At 48.7% G+C, this 18921-nt stretch overlaps 1 protein-coding gene and 1 long non-coding RNA gene across 2 annotated transcripts in view; one reads left to right on the top strand and one right to left on the bottom strand.

The window, feature by feature from the left end:
* Window positions 1-6566: 6566 nt before the first annotated feature.
* On the top strand, window positions 6567-14523 carry LOC149122661 (uncharacterized). Its single transcript, XR_016219120.1, has 2 exons — window positions 6567-6914; window positions 13703-14523. It is a non-coding gene; the product is annotated as an uncharacterized LOC149122661 (long non-coding RNA).
* Window positions 13886-18921, bottom strand: part of CCDC3 (coiled-coil domain containing 3) — a 121305-nt gene continuing 116269 nt past the window's right edge. The window contains exon 3 of the mRNA XM_002717565.6: window positions 13886-15836. Coding sequence (XP_002717611.1) covers window positions 15564-15836 — 273 coding nt within the window. The 3' untranslated portion in view covers window positions 13886-15563. The remainder of the gene's footprint in view (window positions 15837-18921) is intronic.

Here is an 18921-nt window from a genome sequence, read left to right as displayed (position 1 = left end):
GTTATACAGAGAGAGATAGAGACAGAGCAGAAACACAGACAGAGAGACCAATCTTCCATCCTTTGGTCCACTTTCCAGATGGCTGCAACAGCTGGAGCTGGGACAGACTGAGACCAGGAGCTTCTTCCAGGTCTCCCATGGGGCCCAAACTCTTGGGCCATCTTCTGTTGCTGTCCCAGGCCATTAGTAGGGAGCTGGACAGAAGTGGACATGAACTGGCACCCACATGGGATACTGGTGTTGCAGTTGGTAGCTTTATAATTACGGCCCCTCATCCATTAGAGTATGTACACCACAACACACACACACACACACACACACACACACACACACATTTTCTTTACCCGTTTTTCAGACTCATGTTGTTTCTTTGACTCTTGTGAATGGTACTGCATGAACACAGGAGAGCAGGTGTCTCTTCACTAGATGTATTCAGTTTCCTCTGGCTGTGTGCTCACCAATGGGATCGCTGGACCACGTGGTTGTATGGCGCTCAGCTGTTTCAAAAAACTTCCTACTGATCTCCATGATGGATGTACTGATATAACTTCCCACCAACAGTGTGTAAGGGGTCCCTTTCTCCCGCATCATCACCAGCACCTGTTATCTTCAGTCTCTTTGGTTGTAGCCTAACTGGAGTGACGTAAGAGCTCATTATGGTTCTGATTTGCTTTTCCCTGATGATTAATGATGTTGAGCATGTTTTCACTTACCTGTTGGCACTTTATATCTGTTCCAAGAAATTCTTGCCCATTTCGAAGTCTTGAAGCATCTCCCCATCTATATTTTTATTCTTTTTTAATTGCAATTTGAACCTCCCTATTTATGTAATACTTCGGATTACTTTCTCTAAATTGCACCTAGGAGATAGCATGCTTTTAATTTACATTATAGTCTAAGGCTTAATACTCCACTAAATAGTTCAATGAGTAGATAGTAAAAAGACCATAGTTCAGCAGAAATACAGGCTAGGACTGTAAACAATAATTAAATGAAAGACGTCCGTTTCACTCATAGATAGTAAATTTTAAAATAATTACAAATCATTAAAACTATAGTAGTACATCATTTTTAACCATTGATTTGACAAAGGTATAAAACCAAGTTTGATAAAACTATATTTGCAGCAATACTGATACAGAGGCATTTCTTTCTTTTTTGTTTGTTTCTAGATTCTCCTGCATAAAAGGGAGAACACGTGATATTTGTCTTTCTGTGTCCAGTTTATTTCACTCAACAACAGTCCTCCAGTGCATGCAAATGGTATAATTTTATTCTTTTTTTTAGCTGAATAATATTCCATTGTGTATATATATGTACACCACATTTTCTTTATCCATTCATCTGGTGCTGGGCATCTTGGTTGATTCCATATTTTGGCTGTTGAGAACAGTGCTGCTATAAACATGGTGGTGCAGGTGTCTCTGACTGTGTTCATGTCTTCTGGGTAAATACCCAGTAGTCGGCTTGCTGGATCATATGCCAAGTCTATTTCTAGTTCTTTTAAAAAAGAAATATCCATACTGTTCTCCACAGTGGCTCTATTAATTCATTTTGAGAATATTTCTCAAAGTCAGGTAGAATAATGCCTCTTTCAGTGTTCTTTTTGGTCAAGATCACTTTGGTTCTCTAAGATCTTTCATGTTTCCACATGAATTTTGGTACTTTGTTTTCCTAATTCTCTGAAAAATGTCATTGGTCTTTTGATAGGGATTGCATTGAATCTGTAAGTTACCTTGGGTAGTATGGACATTTAAATGATACTGCTTTTCCAATCCACAAACACAGGATGTATTTCCAGTTCTTTGTGTCTACTTCAACTTCAATGTTGTATAGTTTTCTTTGGTTAAACTTATTCCTAGGCATTTTATTTTATTGATAGCTATTAGAAATGGGATTGCTTTCTTTTTTAAAGATTTATTTTATTTATTTGAAAGAGTTACAGAGAACGAGAGGGAGAGATGGATAGAGAGACTGGGGGGAGGGGGTCTTCCATCTGCTGATTCTCACCCTAAATGGCTGAAACAGCTGGGGCCGGGCCAGGCCAAAGCCAGGAGCCAGGAGCCAGGAGCCAGGAGCTTCATCCAGGTCTCCCTCAGGCGTGCAGGAGCCCAAACACTTGGGCCATCTTTTATTGCCTTTCCCAGGCACATTAGCAGGGAGATGGATTGGAAGTGGAGCAGCTGGGACTCAAATCGGTGCCCATATGGGATTAAGTGTTGCAGGCAGTAGATTAACCTGCTGTACCACAATGCCAGTCCCTGGGGATTGCTTTCTTGATTTTTCTTTTCTTTTTTTTTTTTTTTTGGATAGTATGCTACGGGTGTGTAACAACATTAAGCATTTCACATTGTCTTATAGATTCTGATAGTTGTATTTCCATTTTCCTTTATTCAAAGAAATGTTCAAATTTCCTTCTTGATTTCTTCCTTGATTCATTGGTTCTTGAAGAGTAGGCTCTTTAATTTCCATGTATTTATGTAGTTTCCATAGGCTATTTTTTGTCATTTAGTTCTAGTTTTATTGCATACTGGTCAGAAAAGATACTCAATATGATTTCTATTTTTAAAAATTTGTCAATATTTGTTTTGTAACATCTTGGAGAATGTTCCATGTGCCAGAGAGAAGAATGTGGATTCTGCAGCTGCTGCATGGAGTGTTGTGTAGGTGCCCGTTAGGTGTGGTGACCTGGGGTATAATTTAAGTATGTGGTTTCTTTGTTGATTTTTTTTTATCTGGATGATCTGTTCATTTCTGAAATTGGAGTGTTAAAGCCGCTTGCTATTATTGTATTGATCTTGATATCTGTGTATGTGTGTGTGTGTGTGTGTCTCAGTTCATCTCTGTTTGCTTTATGTGTCACGGTGCTGACACTGTTTGCAAACATATGAGAAGGTAGTATTTCCTCTCCAAGAATTGAGCCCTGTATCATTATCAGCATTGTTCTATAATGATCTTCCTTGTTTCTCTTTACGTCTTTTGATTTAAAATCCATTTTATCTGCTGTAACTATAGCTTCTCCTGTTTTCTTTCAGGTTCCATTTGCATGGAATATCTCATTCCCCCTTTCATTTTCAGTCTATGATGTCTTTAGAAGTAGAGTAATTTTCTTGTAAGCATACATACATTTGGTCACTCTGTGTCTTTTAACTGGAAAACCAAATCCATCTACATTTTAAGTAGTTATTGACAGGTAAGTTCTTACTCCTGCTATTTTGATACATGTTGTCTACTTGTATTTCCCTTCTTTCTCCTTTTACAATCTACCATTGTTGTTAAGTGATTTTTCTCTAGTTGTGTGCTGTGATTTTTTTTGCCTATTGTTTTTGGTAAGTCTATGATACATTTTTATTTGTGTTACTATGAGGATTACAATGAACATATTTTGGTTATAACATTTTGAAATGATAGCAACTTAATATTGCTTATATAGAAAAAGAAACAGAGATAAGAAATTAAAATTAAGAATCCTACACTTGTACTCAATTCTTGTCCACATTTTGAATTTTATAAAAGATTTATTTACTTATTTTGAAAGCCAGAGTTACAGAGAGGTGGGGAGAGAGAGAAAGAGAGAGAGAGAAAGAGGAGTCAGGAGCTTCATCCAGTCTCCCACATAGGTGACCAGGGCTCAGACACTTGGACCATGTTCTGCTGCTTTTCTCAGGCCATTAGCAGGGAGCTGAGTTGGAAGTGGAACAGCCAGGGCACAAATGGGGTCCATATGGCATGCCGAGTTCACAGGCAGCTACTTTATCTTCTATGCTACATGGTAGCCCCACATTTTGAATTTCTGGTGTTCCACTTTACATCTTTGTATATTGCCTGTCTCTTAACAGATTTATGTAATTATTATTTATTTTTCTTTCTTCATACTAAACATGTGAATGGTTTACATACTATATTTACAACATAAGAATATTCTGAATTTGGATAGCTACTGTTACCAACACGTTTGCTACCTGCTGATGTTTTCTTCTCACTCATTAGCCTATCTTTCTTTCAGTTTGAAGAAGTACCTTTAGCATTTCTTATAAGGTAGATACTGTAGTAATAAATTCTCTCAGCTCTTTTTTTTCTTTGAATGTGTTTATTTCCCCTTCTTCCCTCTTTCCCCTTTGTCGCTCCCCCTCTTCGTGGAGGAACGACACAGGACCCTGCGCTGTTCTTTCATCTGCTCGGCCCTCCCCGGGTTTGCTGCTGGTTCTTCCTGGGTTGGCTACCGTCCCTCCACCTCCGTGGAAGGGCGGTTCCCCCTGCCACTTTCCCCACTTCTGCAGGGGAGTGGCACACCGCTGGCCGGCTCTCCCGGGGGCTGCTCAGGTGTTCCTTCAAATAGATGTTCCTGGTGCATGGTGTCTCTCTCCTCCTTTATAGTCCTCTTCCACCAATCCCAACTCTGCTACCCACACGCCGAGTACGCTGCTCTCCTGCAATCAGGAGCAGGATCAGCTCCTGCAGGTCATCACTCAAGTGGGCGAGAGGCAGCTGCGTAGAAGTTGTTACTCCCTTCTCAGCGCCATATTGTGGGAGAGCAGATGCATAGAGTAAGTCTTAATTCCAGTAACTTAGTCTAGTCCGAGTTGCTCCCCACAGATCCCCCTTTCTTTTTATTTTTGGCGTTGATACGCACCTGTCTTCGGTGCCCCATGGCGCACACTCTGCTCTGCTTGCTGGAGTTGCCCACAGGTGCTTACAAGCCCTACCAATCAGGCAAACCGAATCCGGGTCCTCTCTTCGCCATGTTGTGAGGAGGTTTTTAGGCGCTGATGCGTGCCTGAGTTCGGTGCCCTGCAGCACATGCTCTGCTCTGCTAGAACTGCCTGCAGGTGCTTGCAAGCCCTACCAATCAGGCAAACCGAATCCAAGCCCTCTCATTGCCGTCTTGTGGGGAGACTTATTGATGTTAATTCGTGCCTGTCTTCGGTGACCTGCGGCGCATAAGCTGCTAGCCGCCCGCAGGTGCTCACCACCTCCCTAATCAGGCAGACCGAATCCAAGCTCTCTCATTGCCGTGCGTGTTGTGGGGAGGCCTTATTTTTCTCTATTTCTCTATCTCCGGGCATTCCTATTTCTCCTATTTTATTTCTATCTACCAGCATTCCTATTTCTCTCATTTTACTTCTAAACTTCTGTTTCTCTTATCCCTGCGGCATCCTGGCGCCCGCCCCGAGGCTGCTTCCCGGCGCCCGCCCTGCGGCGGGTTCCCGGCTCTGCGCGGCTCGGCTTCGTGCGCTCCGCGGTCTCCACGGCCTTCGCGCCCGCACCATGGCCTTCGCGCTAGCCCCACGTTCCCTATCTATCCGCGCCCCGTGCACTCTCCCCACTTGTGCCCCGCGCGCTCTCTCTGCGCGCGGCGGCTTCCGCGAGTCACACAGCCCAGCTCACGTTTCCGCCACCGGCATTCAGTCCAAGTTCCCCAGGCTAACCTGGCGAATTCCAACCTGGTGGCCCACGTCTCTGCCTCTGGTTCCAGATTTTCGCCTTTTGCTCCCCGGGCTGACTTGAAGAATTCCAAGATAGCTTACGTCTCCGCCTCGGCCTGCCCCCGTGGCTTCAATTTCCCTAACATTTTTCTCTACCCGGTATGTTTCCCTAACTTTTCTTCCAACAACAATATTCCCCTCTCATTTCTCCCGGCTTCTCCCCACAGTCCGCATCCGAGTCCAAGCCTCCTCCAGGTTTCACTTTCGCTTTCAATCTCCTAGCTTCCCTGCCATAGTCCGCATCCGAGTCTATGAAAGCTTTCACTTTCGCTTTCAATCCTAACTTCTTTCCCACAGTCCATATCCGAGTCTATGCCTAGGCTTTCGATAGCTTCTTCCGGCACCTTTTCCGTCCTGCTTTTCCCTAGGCTCTTTACTAGTCTCTCTCTCTGGTATTTTCCCGCTTCTTCACTCCTAAGTTTCCTATCCGAGTCACGGCACCATTATGTCGCTCCCCCTCTTCATGGAGGAATGACACTAAACCCTGCCTAGGCTTCCTATCCGAGTCACGGCACCATTATGTCGCTCCCCCTCTTTGTGGAGGAACGACACAGGACCCTGCGCTGTTCTTTCATCTGCTCAGCCCTCCCCGGTTTGCTGCTGGTTCTTCCCGGGTTGGCTACCGTCCCTCCACCTCTGTGGAAGGGCGGTTCCCCCTGCCACTTTCCCCACTTCCGCGGGGGAGCGGCACACCACCGGCCGGCTCTCCCGGGGGCTGCTCAGGTGTTCCTTCAGATAGATGTTCCTGGTGCATGGTGTCTCTCTCCTCCTTTATAGTCCTCTTCCACCAATCCCAACTCTGCTACCCACACGCCAAGTACGCTGCTCTCCTGCAATCAGGAGCAGGATCAGCTCCTGCAGGTCATCACTCAAGTTGGCGAGAGGCAGCTGCGTAGAAGTTGTTACTCCCTTCTCAGCGCCATATTGTGGGAGAGCAGATGCATAGAGTAAGTCTTAATTCCAGTAACTTAGTCTAGTCCGAGTTGCTCCCCACACCCCTTCCCCTTCCCTCTTCTCCCCTCCCTTCTATTCCCCTCCCCTCCCCTCCCCTCACCTTCCTTCCCTTCCCCTCCCATTCCCTTTCTTTTTTTTTCTTTTTATTTGAAAAAGAGAGACACAAAGACAGAGATCTTCTTTCACTATTTCACTCCCCAAATGTCTGCAAGATCCAGGGCTGGGCCAGGACAAAGCCAAGAGCCCAGAATTCAATCTGGGTTTCCCACTTGGGTGACAGGAACCCATATACTTGAATTACCACTTGAACTTCCTCCCAGGGTGAGCTTCCTCCCAGGGTGCTCATTAGCAAGAAGTGGGGTCAGAAGCGGAGGAACCAGGACTGAAACCAGGCACTCTGAGAGGCTATGTGGGCATCGTAGGTGGCAAGTAACTGTTGCACCGAGTGCCGACCCCTCTCCTTGGCATCTAAAGGTCAGCTTTTCTGCATGGGTGTTCTTGGCTTGGTTTTGGTTTTGTTTGTTTACCCTGAGCACTGTGGAAGTCTCAGTCTACTCCCTCCTGGCCTGTAATTTTCTTCTGAGGAGTCTGCAGTCTGATGGATTGGGACCCCTTTCTATATTATTTGCTATCTGGTCTCCTGCAGCTTTGAGAACCCTCTCTTTATCTTTAAACTTGGTGAGCTTGACTCTGTCTGAGGCAGACCCGGTTGAGCTGAATCTTATTGGTGATCTCAGACGTTTTGTGCCTGGGTAGTGTCCTGCTCCAGGTTTTATTAGCATCTCCTGGAATAGACCTTTGGTACCTCTGGCATTCTCAAGTCCCTCTTGAATTCCAATTACTCGGATATTTGCTATTTTTGTGCTGTCCCAAAGTTCCCATAAACTTTCTTCATTCCTTTGGATTCTTTAAAAAATATTTCTCCTCTGTATATTTTCTTTATAAAAAAAGATTATTTATTTTAAAGGCAGAGTTAGAGAGAGAGAAAGGGGTCTTCCATCTGCTAGTTCACCCACCAAATGTTCATGACAGCTGGAGCTGGGCCAATTGGAAGCCAGGAGCCTAGAGCTTTATCTTGGTCTCCCATGTGGGTGCAGGGGCCCAGGGACTTGGGCCATCCTCTGCTGTTTTCCCAGGCACAATAGCAAGGAGATGGACTTGAACCAGCACCCATATGGAATGGCAGCACTGCAGGCAGTGGGGGCCTTTACCCTAACAAGGCAACAGCGCTGGCCCCTCTCTGTGTATTTCCAAATAGCCTGTTTTCAAGCTCCCTGATTATTTGTTTCATCTGCTGTCTTCTATTGTTGATACTTTTTACCATGCTTAAATTGTGCTTTGTGTACTTCTCAGTTGAAGTATTTCTGTTTGATTTTTTAAAAATGACTTCCCCCTCTCTGTCAAGCCTCTACTGGAGTGTTAAGTTGTTTGTGCTCTCCTGAAGTTTCTTGGGTTTCCTTAAAATGCCTCTTATCTGAGCATTTGACAAGGCGAGATAGGTGCTTTCTGGAAACTTACTTTGTCCATTAGGTGAATCCCCCTGAAGGAGCTTGATGCTTGTTGACATATGACATCACTTGTACAATGAAGGATTGGTTATTTTTTTCCTCCAGTCTTCATAATCTGGCTGAATTTGTGCCTGTCTTTCCAGAAAATTCTAAGCCATCTGCTCCCTTTATCTGGGCCTGTAGACTCTTTGATCACTTCGGCACTAGGTGGCGTCCTAGGCTGAGATTGGCTGCCGGTGTGTTGCTCCTGCCTCAGTGACGCCCTGAGTTCAGGTGTGCCCCCAAGCTGCAGTGGGAGTGCTACGCAGACTGGACTGAGGAGAGGTCAAAAAGGGACAGCATTGTGACACTGCGGGCTAAGCTGCTACTTGGGATGCCTGAATCCCGCGTTGGAGTGCCTGGGATGGAGTCCCCACTTTACTTCTGATCCAGCTTCTTAGTAATGTAGGTCTGGGAAGGCAGCAGATGATGGCCCAAGCACTTGGGTTTCTGCTACCCACGTGGAAGACCTGGATGGAGTCCCTGGCTCCATGTGGGAAGTGAATTAGCAGATGGAAGCTCTCTCTACAACCCCCACCCCACACTGTGCCTTTTATTTATTTTTTAAATATTTATTTATTTACTTTGAAAGAGTTACACAGACAGAGAAGGAGAGGTAGAGAGGTAGAGAGGGAGAGAGGGAGAGAGGGGGAGAGAGCGAGAGCGAGCGAGCGAGAGAGAGCTCTTCCATCCACTGGTTCACTTCACAATTGGCTGCAACAGCTGAAGCTGCGCCAATCTGAACCCAGGATCCAGGAGCTTCCTCTGGGTCTCCCACTAGGGTGCAGGGACCCAAGGGCCCAAGCCGTCTTCTACTGCTTTCCCAGGCCATTGCAGAGAGCTGGATCAGAAGTGGAGCAGCTGGGTCTTGAACCGGCACCCATATGGGATGCCGGCACTGCAGGCGGCAGCTTTACCTGCTATGTCACAGTGCCAGCCCCAATAAATCTTTTTAAAAATGAAGTGGCCCATCCTTACAAGTCTCACCTGGGAGCAGAGAAGGCCTAGCCAGCCAGTCCTGTGGCCCTCAGGGGGTCAACTCACACATTTTTGGGCGACCACAGCCTACCCAGACCAGCACAGCTAGGGTAGGACCAATGCTGGTGGTGCTATGGTCTGTCTGTCTGTTGCTGGGGTAGACTCTTAGCCCATGCCCACTGCAACTAGCCACCAGGGATGCTGGCTAGAGTGCTAGTTTAATTGCCTGGAGCCACGGGACTCCACCTGGGTATTAGCCTGGGGATAGGGACTGGTAGGGTGTGTTGGGTTTTTCCAGCCCAGCCAGCATTGAATTCCAATAGACACTCCTATGAGTCTTTGCTGTCTGCCCCAGGATGGCAGAATATAAAGGCAGCACCTTGGTCACCCAGGCTAGCACTAAGCTATGTCACACCTGAGACTCACAGTCACCAGGCTCTGCACAATCTTGGGGGTACAGCCAGGGCCATGTGAGGTTGGCAGTGGTACAAGTTTGTCCCACCAGGGCGAGGTTGCAGCAAATATGGGGACAGAGGCCTTGGGTTTGGTCAAGTGCTGGATCTCACCGAAGTAACCTAGCTATGAGCTCCACTACAAGTCCCTAAATTTCTTTTCCTGCATTACCCTTCCCTCCTATCCTGTCTTGCTTGACTGCCTACGGGACTTCGGAAAGGGACAGCAGGCACATTCCTTCAGCCACCCGGCTAAGGAGAGGCTAAAACTCAGGTGTGAGCCTAGGGGCAGTTTGTATTGTGGGGAGGGGAGCACTGGATTTCAGGTCTAAGGTCTGGACATAACCCTGCACCCCCACTGGCCCCCGCCAGGCAGATGTCATCTCTCTCTCCCCGCTGCGCTGTTTGCTGCTGTGGGAGGAGCGACCTGCACAACTCTTTCCCTTCCGCTTTCTTCAATGAGCCTTTTCTTCTCATTACACTGAGACCAGGCACTGTGGCCTTCCACCTGGCTTCTGAGACTCCAGTGAAGGCGATGTGGTACATGCGTTGCTGTTCAAACTGGTGTCTCTGTGGGGAGATCACTTGAGCATCTTACATAGCCACCATCTTGCTCTGCCTCCACATGCACTTTGGTTTTCTTTGAAAGAGTTACAGAGAGAGAGAGAGAGAGAGAGAGAGAGAGAGAGAGAGAGAGAATCTTCCATCTGCTGGTTTACTCCATAGTGACCATTACTCCATAATGACCATAATAACCAGGGCCGGGCCAGGCTGAACCAGGAGCTAGGAGCCTCTTCCGGGTCTCCCACATGGGTGCAGGGGCCCAAGCATTTGGGCCATCCTCCACTGCTTTCCCAGGCACATTAGTACAGAGCTGGATCAGAAGTGGAGCAGCCAGGACTCAAACTGGCACCCATATGGGATGCGGGCGTTGCAGGCAGTGGCTTTACCCACTACACCACAGCGCCAGCCTCTCCACATGGCCTTTGTAGTGGCTCATCAGAGCAGCAGTGAAGTCCTCCAAAGCCTTCCCTCCACAGACATTTCACTCCAGGAAACCCAGGGCTGGTTTATGAAGATGTCTTCCTCTGCATGTTGTGGCTTTGTAGTGCCCCCTTCTCAAAAGCCAGAGCTCACTACTTTAAAACCCCATCAACAACAGAGACCCAAACAGGGAGATCTGTCTCTCCCAGGTCCTCAAGCCTGGAGGTGGGTGTTTCAAGGCTGATGGCAGCCCCACATGGTCCTCAGCCAGCTCCTTCATCTTCCTTCAATGTTGTATGTGGTAGATGGCTCCTGCCCACACAGTGGCTTCACATTACATTGGGCCTATTAGTGTGCCAGCCATCACGTAGAAGTTCTAGAGAGAATGAAAAGAAAAGGAAGAAAGCGCAGAGTGTCTGGCCGTGAAGTAAGCATGCTTTTAGAAAGTTTTCTTGTAAGTTCTACCAAGTGACTATAGCTTATATCTTACTGGCCACCCAGAGAAAGGCTTGAAATGTAGGCTGGGAAATGTGGTTCTGTAACCAGACACATGGCCAGGCACAGCTACATACGGGGTTCTTTTTGGCAAAAACGAGCAGAGAACAGGTGCCAGGAGGTAGCTCTGTCTTAAAGTGCTGAAGCATTTTCTAGATCTGCACTATCCCGTATGATGTCACTTGTATGTGGCTACATGAATGTAAATTAGAATTCAATAAAAAGTCAGCTTTTGAGCATACTCTTCACATCTTTAGAGCTGGTGGCTACCCTATTGGACAGCATACACCTCAATGTGGCCGTTACTACAGAAAGTTCTGTTGGGAATCACTGTCCCCATAGCTACACATCAGCATTTTATTCTTTTGGAGGGGATTTCTTACAACTGTGAAAGTTAAAGATGAGGTGGAGAAGCTGGTAGAGCTTGCTGACAATGGTGCAGAGGCAAGTGGGGGTGAGAGAGAGGAGAGAAGGGAGATGGAGTATCAACTGGCGACTGTGGAGCTTCACACTTCAAGCTTGATGACAGCAGAGAGAAACTAGGTTTGGCATTCTGGTCCCCTGAGGAGCGGCAGTGGGCACTCACATCTGGTTCCAGTGGGCTGATTGCGCCATCGGGAGGAGATGAAGAGACAGAAGCCAGCACTTGGCGATGACTCCTTCAGCATTCCCAGCGTAGATTCCAGCAGAGAACCAGGGTCACAAGTTGAGGAAGACTCAGGGAAGGACTGCTCTTGGACTTGTGGTTTGCAGGTTTCCCGCTTTTCCCCCCGGGGTGGGTAGCTTTGAGTGTGGCTGTAGGCGAACATAAGGGTTCCTCAAAGAGGAAAAGATGTATGACAGGAGAGGGGAATGTTAGTGGAGCCATTTGCTGTTGCTATGACGAAAATACCCACAATCGGGTAACTCATAAGGTTGTTTCTTTGGCTCACAGTTCTGAAAGCTGGCACATCTAAAGGTACAACATGAGCCTCTGGGAAGGATCTCACTGCTGCGTCACAGCCCGGCAGAGGGCGTCACATGTGAGACGGAGCAACCGTGCTAGCTCCGGTCTCCCCCCGTCTCCTAGAATTACTAATGCCATCTGATCTCCCCACAGTGCCAGGTTTTGAAGAGAACTCACAACATGGCCAGGCCATCCTTCTGGCCCTTGTTGTGATCTATGAGCCTAGATGTGGTCCCTAGGATGTGCTTCGATGTGGTAGAGAGAAGGATGGGGAAAACCAGACAGCATGAGCGGGGAAGGGAGCGGAGTGAACATATTCCTTGATGGACTGTAATTCTGGAGAAACAGCCAACTATTGCGTGGGAAAGAAAAGGAGATGGCTCAGTCTAAGGAAAATGAAAAAGAGCTAGAAAAGGCTGATGGTGAATGGAAAAGAGGCCAGAGTTTCAGGAAAAGAGTGACAGGAACATCACATGGACTCAGCAAATGTCTTCTGGTTCTGAGAAGCATTCTGCCTGTCTGAATACTGATGCGACTATTATTGTAAGTACTGTGTATTCAGTCTTGTTGAGTGTGAGGCCCGGGCTGTGCAGTTGAGTGCATCATCTCGTTCAGTCCTCCCAACAGCCTTTAGGCTGGGGCTGGTCCTACCCCCATTTTACAGATGAGCAAGGACAGACGGAAATGAAGACGGTGCCGAGTCCTTGCTTGACCGCCTGTTTTGTTGTGGAACCCGGGCAGTTTATGTCATCTGTTAAAGCCTCAGATTCTTCTTGGAGAAACAGAGATAAGTCTATTTTCTAAAATGGGGCCATGAAATGAGATAATATGTATTAAAGAGCCTACTACAGGCTGGGTGTGTGACTTTTCAAATAAACAAACAAAAAATCATAGACCATGAACCATTGCTGAGCTAACCGTGTGTTCAAGGTCATCCTGATTTGAGTCTGTATGCCCTCCCCCAGATGTGGCCTTCTAGGAGGATCTATGTTAAATTCTGCTCCTCGGCAGGGATCATAAAACAGTGGTGCAGCGTGGTATAAAAAATAATAGTTAAAAAAAATTAGGAAGCAGCAGGAATAGGCATGGTGGCCTTCAGACACACTGTGGAGTCAAAGAAAGCTCCTCCTACCCCATGCTCGCTCTGGCACACACATGCTGCCAGCTTAGAGAATCGTGAGGGTCCCTAGATTCCACTTGCCTTTTTTTTTTTTTTTTTTGACAGGCAGAGTGGACAGTGAGAGAGAGAGACAGAGAGAAAGGTCTTCCTTTTCCATTGGTTCACCCCCGAATGGCGGCTGCGGCCGGCACACCGCGCTGATCCGAAGCCAGGAGCCAGGTGCTTCCTCCTGGTCTCCCATGTGGGTGCAGGGCCCAAGGATTTGGGCCATCCTCCACTGCACTCCCTTGCCACAGTAGAGAGCTGGACAGGAAGAGGGGTGACCAGGACAGAATCCGGCGCCCTGACTGGGACTAGAACCGGGTGTGCCGGCGCTGCAAGGCGGAGGATTAGCCTAGTGAGCCGCGGCGCCGGCCATCCACTTGCCTCTTACCTATCATGTGACTCCCAGTACCACAATGGGAAACTAGTCAATGATCTGCATCTCAGAGCTACTGCTGGGCCAAGCTGACTAAAACAGCCCAAGTGCTGTGTCACTGTTGGAGCTGGAGCCTAAGGATGTCTTTCCAGCACAGTGAGCACAGGTGAGGGCTGCAGGAAGCTGACTGCACAGCAGATGACAGGGACCTGGCAACAGGCACCTTCGGCAACAGATCTCAGCGCCCTTGTGAAGGCAATGAGTAACGAAGCTGTCTGCCTCCTGGTGAGCGGCAGGGCAGGCTAACACCACTTTTCTGCAGGTATGCTGAGAGACGGGCACCCGGGGAGAGGCAGGGCTAAGCCACATCCAGATGGAGATGACAGAGCCGGCCCCAGGTATGACTCACACACATTTCCTGCAAAGGCTCGCAATCACTTTCCTAGGCTAAAGCTGGCAACCCTGAAATCTCCCTGACCCCGAAGAAACACTCATCGCCCCGCTGTTGTGGTTGAAAACCGCTGCTCTTGTTTATTGGAAAAGCAGAACGTCATGCACCTGTAGGGATCCAGCTCCCCCAGTTCTCCAAGCGCCAGCTGCTCGCCACCCTTGGCCTCACCATTCCCGAGGGTGGGAGCAAGCCTGCTTTCATGAAACGTCCTCAGCAAGAATAAACTAGAAGGTGCAGCTTCTGTCATACCATACTAGGAAGACTATAGCTAAGAAAGTGGTGGCAGAAGCTTGCGGCGTGTGTGCCCTGGGCAGAAGTCCCCTTCCTATCCAATCCAGGGCACAGATGTCTCTCCCGCGGTACTAGGCTGTCACCTAGACTTGAGTGACACGAGGCTCCTCTCCCTAGACTGGCTGGCCAGAGCAAGAAGCACCCGGTTCTCCTAAAGGCAGAAGAGTAGAAATCTGACAGTCACTGCCATTTCCGCCGGAGATGACAGCATATCAGGCCCTGCAGTGTCTGCGGGGGCCTCTGGCTGGCAGATCCCGGTGAGGGGCCAGCGGTGACTGTTGGTCAAACAGCAGGGAAGGGCATCTGTTGGCTTGCAGGGCCATCAAGGGGAGAGGCGAGAGGCAGCCACTGAACCAACTTCGGATCAAATGTGCTTGAGTGGGAAGTACAGTGTGCTCCCTTTTTTACTGGCAGTACTGTCTTTCCAGTGAGGATAAAAGTGCTTTGCTCCTGCTAATGGCTAACCTAATAACAAGCATGCTGATGTGCAGACATGATCCTCAAGGTGTGGGCGGGCCTTGGGGAGCCAGGAGCAGGTGCATGTGTCAACACGCAGAGACAGCAATGCCTGCAACAAGCCTTCAGGGACCCGGATGGGAATCAGGTGAGGTCACCTTGATCCCAGTAGGTAAGGAGGTGTCTCTGGCAGCACAAGAGTCCAGAGCTGTTTTAGGCAGGGGGCATCTGACCTTGCATTCAGGACGCTAGAAGTAATGACTGAGCAAGCAAGTCAAGAGTTGAGCAGTGGTTGAGATGGTTCTCAGCTGCTTCCAATTTAGCACCGCCGGCTGCAACCCTCTGTCGACATCGTCTTCAACCTTAGGGAGCTGGTACCGGGAGGCAGGTGTAAATGAACTTGCTTCATTACCTGTTGCTGCCTCGTTCCCAACTCAGTTCCTTCAGCTGAATGAGCGAATCCAGCCTGAACCAGCCTCAGTTGACAGGGGACTGTTGGCTGCAGCTGGGTGGGGTTCGTGGATGGGCGTCCTCCTTTTAAAGACGCAGGCAAGCCGGCGGACGTTCCAGGGCTTGCTGGATCTGAGAGCTGACAGCCACACCGATTCTCTGCTGAGATGAAGGCTGAGCCACTTGCCACCTTGTACACAGAGCCCAAAGTAAACGCACTTCCGGGTTGCTCCTGGGAGGAAGCAGGCGAGCAGAGAGCACCCGGAGCATCCTGCTGCCTCTGGACTTCCAGGCAGGTGTTAGGGGCCAGGGCGGGAAAGGGCAGGGCGTGGAGGCGGAGGCCAGCGAGGTCAGTACCCACGGGGAAAATCAGATGTGCTTTTTTTTTTTTTTAATCCAAATAGACCTTACCAAGTGCATAATAAAAATTCCTACCAGGTTTGAAACAGGTGCACCTAACAAAAGCTCCGTCGTTCTCCCATCCCACCTCCCACCTGGAAAGGCGAGGCGGGCGCCGCAGCCCGGTGCACCTGCGCTACCCGCGCAGGTACGGGGCGCGCGGGGGCTCCCGCCCCAGGGCGTTGATGTGCGGGAGCGCGGCGGCCGCCGCCAGCTTCTCATTCAGCTTCTGGTTCACCAGCTCCAGGTGGCGGCCGTTCTTGCGCGCCTGCCGCAGCGACCGCTTGACCTTCTTGACTCGCTCGCGGAGCTGCTTGTTCCGCTTCTCCAGCGTGGCCACCTTCTGCTGCAGCTTCTTGACGTGGTCCTCTTCCTCAAACAGGGCCTTCTGCACCGAGGAGCACATGAGCTGGGGAGAGAAACCGCGCGGTGGGAGAGGCCGGTGAGTCACAGACATCCCCCCGGCCCCCCACGGCCTCCTACCCCCAGCCCCAGCCCAGGGTGGGGACACACCAAGGAAGGGCCCTGACCGTGACCTTCCTGGTCCTCTGCGCTGTGAGTCCCTCCCTGACCTCATACACACGGAACCCCTCTTTGTGCTGTTTTCCTTACTTGCATGGCTTTGGAGGACTGAGTGTTGAAATGCTGTTCCGAATAGCACAACGCAAGGAGTGCCTATGAGTATGTGCAAGACTAAAACTCGAAACCGAAAAAGAACAAGGCTGGGTAACTTAAGAGCCTCAACCCTACTCCTTAAGATATATATCTTAGTATATCTTATTTTACGTCTATATAAAATAAAGGCATTTTCTCACTTCCTCTTTCTGCCCCCACCTGTTTTCCATTAGAGTGATGCTTGCAGAGAAAGCCCTGAGCCTTGATTTTTTTCTTTTTCTTCTGCTTAGGTGTAACTTCTGCATTTGCAGACTCAACATGTCTCGGCTCAAAAATACTTGGGAAAAAATTCAGAAAGTTTCACAAAGTGATATTTTAACTTGCAGAGTGCCAAGAGCTAGGCTGAATCCATGTTATGAAGTGAGGTGTGGTCATACCTGTCATAGCTCCCCCCCATTCCATGGGTCCCCCTCTCTCTGGCCCCTGTTTGAATGTTTGCACTGTGTAGTTAGGCCTTTGGTTACACCTGTACTGAATAGGTAGACTTTTTTCCCCCCTTGTTAGTCCCTCAACACAGGGTAACAACTAGTTACATAGCTTTTGCATTGTGTCAGGGCATTATAACCTGGAGGTGATTTTAAGCATATGGGAGAATGTGTTGTTGAATGCAAATACTGTGTCATTTCATATAAGGGTCTCAAGCATTCATAGACTTTACTATCCATAGTAAGGGTCCTGGAGCCAATTCGCCAGGACATTACAATAGAGTGATGTGGTTAAAATCCAGACCGTGAGGCCAGGCTGCCCTGGTTTCAAGTTCAGCTTCTTCTGCTGGATGAGTTGTGTGACCTTGGGCAAATATTTTAAGCCCAGAACTGGAGTCAGTGCTTCATCAACCAGAGCCCCCTTTGGAATACAAGAATGTGTCCCCCCAACTTCCTGGAGTGCTACAGGCTGACAGCCCTCAGCTGGGTCTCTTCCCACAAACTGCCCCTAACTTCCAAGAACCATCCAAGGTCACACTCTTCTCTGGGGCACCAGTATCTGGTGGCAGATTGACACAGGGTGTAGAAGCCAGGACCGCCATGACAACACAGATGATCCCAGAAGGGCTGTCTCAGCCTTGCAGCATCCCATGGGGTGGGTTCCAGCCTTTGAGACTGCATCACAGGCCACCTTTTCCCTCTGCCCTGTCCTGCTTACCTCCCACCCTCTCCCTCTCCCCTCCCCTCCCCTCCCCAGGTGTTGATCCCAGGAGAATTCTCTAGAAAACTCTCATCTCAGTCTTTGGCCTGTAGCTGTTGACACTGTGGAGGAGTGGAGTGAGTGTGTGTGTGTGTGTGTGTGTGTGTCGGTACCACTGGCAAACAGCAGGCTCCTTAAGGCTTAGATCACGTTGGTCTTTGTAACGTTCTTGGTCTGGCCATTTTAATGTATGGTGAAAACTCTGAGCCAAGTGTGGTGATCCAAAAGCACTTGCCGTTTTAGTCAAGACCTTTGGGCTCCTGCATGTGTCATGGTTACAAGATGGACCACACACACAACACTGCCCTCTTCTGGTTGAAACAAGCCTCCTCCAACAGAAAAGGTGGACCCAACAAACTCCTAGGAGAACTATTAACTTCCCTGCACGTGCATTGATGTAATCTATGTCTCTTCCTGAAGGTTTGATGTGGCCAAGTAACTAGGCTAAGCACTTTCTATTCTCACATTAAGTCATGGTTTTGATAAGTTCTGATAGATTCTCAGCTCAGAACAGGATACAAGAGTCCAAGCAAAGTCTAGGAAGAAAGGCAGTAGTGTGCTAGGTGGTAACGCCATGGAGAACAGAAAGCATGGTTGACATGCTTCAAAAGATGCATTTTAAAGTGATAAACACATAGAAAGATGGTGATATCGAGGGCCCCTTGTTCATAGAGTGCTTTTTGAAGCATCAATACTCTTCACTGGCACTGCTCTGACTACGGGGACACCTGTTCCTGCCTTTGGGGAGCTTAGGATAACAGGATGAACTTCAACTCCAGCAAGAATAACACAGCACAGCTAAGCAGAGGAACTTGGCAATGACTTGAAGCCACGGTAGAGCAGAATGAGAACTTGGTAGCGGTTAGGGGTCGAGTTGTGTGTGTGTCTGTAGAGGGCATGATTAAGGTGGGGTCAGCGAGTTCCAAAGCAGAGTTGAGTTTGGGAGGAATGGCTGGGGTGACTGGAGTTACTTAGTGGGTATGTTCTTCTCTAGTACTCACAGCTTCTGTTTGGGAGCAAGAAGACACTGAAGGAGGCTAGTTATTTGTCCAGTATCAACAAGGAAGCCACGATCCAGGACTCCCTACCAGGCAGAGAGTCTGTCTCTCTGCAGCAAAGTGGGCTATGCCTCCATCAGGGAGTGCCTTGGCTGTGTGAGTGCAGCCTAATGCTATGCAGTAAGGAAGTCCCTGCCAATAATCCACACCAGGACTGCTGAGTCCTGTCACCTCCAAAGAAAAGGCCACCTTGCTTAAGGGGAGAACTTCTAGGGGAAATGTGTCTGTTTCCTTAAGAAACTCTCCTTTCTCTGAAATGCTTATCCGATGAAATCAGTCGCTTAAAAAGAATCAGGATGCATTATTCGCTTGTTTAGCCATGTGGTGTATTTTAGTGAACTGAGAGGAGAGGGGAAAACCAAGCCCAGTGGAAACAGGTACTGCTACCTTTTTTTTTTTTTTGAAGAAGAAGAAGAAGAGGAGCCCAAAAGAAAGTCCCACAGGGCAACCCTGTGGCAAGAGATTCCTAGCACGCAGGCTTGTCCTGAGCCACGGGTGAGAAATCACCAGCCTGGCAGATGCTCAAGCCCTCGAGCACTCTGTGGCAGAGATTTTTCTCTGGAAGTTTTCATGCAG

This window comes from Oryctolagus cuniculus, chromosome 13 (assembly GCF_051225735.1).
Source record: "Oryctolagus cuniculus isolate XC-2025 breed Fujian yellow rabbit chromosome 13, ASM5122573v1, whole genome shotgun sequence".
Classification (NCBI taxonomy): domain Eukaryota; kingdom Metazoa; phylum Chordata; class Mammalia; order Lagomorpha; family Leporidae; genus Oryctolagus; species Oryctolagus cuniculus.
Note: the sequence above shows the minus strand (reverse complement) of the source record. Positions and strands in the feature narration are given on the sequence as shown.